The 3,869-nt window shown below is 38.9% G+C and overlaps 1 protein-coding gene across 1 annotated transcript in view; it reads right to left on the bottom strand.

Moving 5' to 3' along the window:
• Window positions 1-3,869, bottom strand: part of LOC117105881 (sialin-like) — a gene marked incomplete in the record, with an annotated part of 14,579 nt that overhangs the window by 8,265 nt on the left and 2,445 nt on the right. Inside the window, 1 exon segment of the mRNA XM_033247189.1 lies at window positions 1,489-1,576. Within this exon segment, the coding sequence (XP_033103080.1) occupies window positions 1,489-1,576 (88 nt within the window).

The following is a 3,869-nucleotide window of genomic DNA, read 5'->3' as shown; positions in this document are numbered from 1 at the left end:
GCTTTGGCCTATTCACTCAATAAGCGGAAGCCGCTGCAAAACATCAACATGAAAAGAATATTACAATTTCACTTGTAATTATGATAGTATTTAGCCTAAGTTTCCTGATTAGTAAAATATGAATTATGCAAATGAGTAATTAGCATATCACACACGTACGAAAAACTAATAACCTCATTCTTCTTATACCATCTTGAATTATCCCAAGTTTGAAATTAATCGGATTTACCTAACTTTAGTTATCGTAGTAACAAACAAAGGCCAAACAGTGACAACGACGACGATAACGACGAAAGATGAAGATATCTTAGGCAAAAACAATAGCCTCCCGGGGCTTTGTTCCTTTGGGGAGACTAATAAACTCACTGAATAATAAGTATGATCGCCTTAACAACATATTAACAAAATACCTCCAATGTAAATTATAAATTTTTAAAGATTTTTAGCGAAGTTTATAGATGCTATGAAAATGACGCCCTACATTTTACGACGAACCTGTGGATGGGAAAACAGTGGTGGATCTAGGGGGTGAATAGGGTGGCTAGCCACCCCCTTCGTTTACCGTGAAAAATAAAATAATGGTCGCTCGTCTTGTTTGTGCGATTCTCGTGTACTCTGGAAAAACATACACTTTCTATTTTAAGCTTAGGCCTACTTCTTTTTAGATGCCACCTAAGATCGTCTAGCAGTCTACTAATTCCAAAAAAAATCTCAAATGTGAGGCGATGCCCTTCCCAAAACCAACCGCCCCTCCACCTCCCCCCTCGTGCCTTCTCACCTCCTATTATCCACCCCCTTGCTAAATCCTAGATCTGCCACTGGAAAAATCCAATGGCGTAGGTATGGACAGGGGCCCAGGGCCACATTTCGGGCCTGTTCAGTAGACCTATAGATCTAGAAATAGAAAAAATCCTACTTAAGAACCCCTCAATAATATTAGGTTTTGGTGGCCATAATTATTGATTATGTTCTTTTCAATTTACCTATTACGTGCAGTGGTGGATACAGGAATTGAAAATAGAGGGGCCAGGGAAGGACCACAGATGGGGGTCTATACAACCTCATGGTTTGGAGTTACAAAAAAATGATCATGGATTTTTATAGCCTGCTTGCAAACCCCTGCTTCAATTATACTGAAAGCAGGATGACCTTATTCGTGCCTTTTGAATTTACTCAAGGCTATTTTCTTTCATTCAGGTGTGTTTATGCTTTGTATCACAGTACGATGCAGTAAAATACATTTTAAAAGCATTTCTGAAGCAATTGAAAAATCAGCATGACGGATGTTTTTGTTTGATATTTAACGTTTGTTCAATTGTTCATGTTTTTAATCATACATACTGCTTATAAGACACTAAAAAGTAGAACATATAAATTAACCCTGGATTCACATTTGCGAGATGGTCAGAAAAAAACTCTGTATTAAAGGTTCCCAGCAAATGTCTTGCGCCACCTTGCTACACAACTGCCAAAAGCGCAAATTCTTACCTGCAAAAGCAATTGATATTATGGTATTTAACTCAGCTTTCGGAGCCCAGTTTTGCAGTAAGATGACAGTTGCAGGTATTACATTTCCCTGCGAAATAGGAAAAGATTTGGTTATTTAGGACCTTTATTATTGAATAATGACTTTAATCCGTTTGCCCAGTGTAAACAATTGGCTCATGTGAGAGTAGGGGCTACCCCCGTGTACTATTGTGTACATACGTGAGCATGCTTGCACCGGTTTACCGCCAGGAGAATAAAGTTGCAGTGCTATTCCACGCCGCGAGCCCAATGAGACTTTGGTATAAACCGCTAAAACTATATTATTACTTATATAAGTATACGAAAACATAATGTACCGCCATTAGCATGGAAAATTAATATAATGTAATAATAAGTGAATAATTTTTTGTTTGATCAAGGAAATTTATTTTTTACAGTAACAACTGTCATTGTCCTAGACGTAGTATTAGCACATTTCTGAATGCGCCACCAGCGTCAGTTTATGTTGAGAAACTTTTTTGATGAGAATTAGAATTCCTAATCCCAGAAAAAGTATACAATGGAACGCCTGCAAATAAGTAATATGGAACGCCATCAGACCAGCATCGCATTGTGATCGGCTGTAGCAATTGCGACACCCAATCGCAAAGTAAAATCGTGTGTGAAAGCTCACCAATAGTAGTCGATATGTAATCGATATCGCAATTGTTACCCGTTGCAATTGGGTGCTACAATCTTTATTACTCCCGATTACCACGGAATCCGATCGCAACGAATTCCACAGGCACTGTTTGGCTGAGGTCAGGCAACATAGGCCTAGACACCGGAGGCCTAGGCCCTAGAATGTAAAGTTTGTGTTGGTCTGAATGCGTTCGTCGATTGCGATCGGGAGTAATCGGTTTTGGATTACCACCGATTACATCGCAACCGATCGCTACAGAGTGTATTCTGAATAGGGTATTATACCCTATTCAGACTACACTCTCTTGCAAACTTTACATTCTAGGGCCTAGGCCTCCAGTGTCTAGGCCTATGTTGCCTGACCTCAGCCAAACAGTGCCTGTGGAATTCGTTGTGATTCGTTGCGATCAGATTCCGTGGTAATCGGGAGTAATAAAGATTGTAGCACCCAATCGCAACGGGTAACAATTGCGATATCGATTACATATCGACTACTATTGATGAGCTTTCACACACGATTTTACTTTGCGATTGTGTGCGATTGGGTGTCGCAATTGCTACAACCGATCGCAATGCGATGCTAGTCTGAATGGGGTATTAGACAAAGATTAGGGACTGGAACCCAGTCTATCATTGTCCCTACTACACCCATAAACACAGTCAGAATAAAGAGGGAGCTTTCGATTGCACGACGACGGTACGCGATTTTTTTTTCCGTACGAAACATTTGCATGAAACTTCACTCGGTCCATCTCGGATTGACTCGAGTGAGTACGTTACGAGGAACAAGAGCAGACACTTCGCAATGTCGTGACGCTCGAGTTTTACTATTATTGCTGTTTCTATGTTTACCTACGGTAGGCCTATGAAATTTCACTGACTTATGTGATGTACGTCACTGTGTAACCAGGGAGATGTATTTTTTACATCTCCCTGGTGTAACTAACTGTGACTGTGTAACTAACTGTGACAGCTTCTTGGATGTTATTAAATGTTAGTATATTATCTACAACAACAACAGCTAGTACCTCCTGTTATAAAGTGTAGATAGGTACAGTTATACCAAAGGCTAGAGAGAGAGAGACGATAGGCCTAACTACAGGCTGAGGTCTTACCTAGGCCCCTCCTTAAACTAGGCCTAGGGTCATAGGCTGACACAACAGTCACGCTTCACATACTGACATGGACTGAAATTTTTTGGGGAAAATGGGACAAAATTGAAGCATGAAATGAAAAATAGAGCGCATAAGAGAAATATTATTAAATAAATAATATACCATTCCGGTGTTATTGAACTTGTCCAAACTATCATTGTAAGTAATGTAATTAATGTAAAAAAAAAATAATAATAATAATAATAATAATTTCAGCATTAATTACCTTTGGCCTAAGCCTTGTAATGAAGAACCTACAGATACTGTACTATTTACTAGGCCTAACAAATAATAATCGCCCAAGGGGAATATCTTTTGTGTTATTTCCCCTTAACGTCGTTTTTTTAATTGTTCTCTAATTCCTCCATTGTCTAAGTTCCCCTTAAGGTACAGGTAATAATAATAATAAATAATAATAATAATCATTTCAGCATTAATACCTTGGCCTAAGGCTTGTAATGAAGAACATACAGATACTATTTACTAGGCCTATAAATAATAACTAGCCCAAGGGGAATATCTTTTGTGTTATTTCCCCTTAACGTC

This window comes from Anneissia japonica, unplaced genomic scaffold, assembly GCF_011630105.1.
Source record: "Anneissia japonica isolate Jap-2015-1 unplaced genomic scaffold, ASM1163010v1 scaffold287820_len75323_cov149, whole genome shotgun sequence".
In the NCBI taxonomy this organism is placed as follows: Eukaryota; Metazoa; Echinodermata; class Crinoidea; order Comatulida; family Comatulidae; genus Anneissia; species Anneissia japonica.
This window is presented reverse-complemented; position numbering and strand designations above follow the sequence as displayed.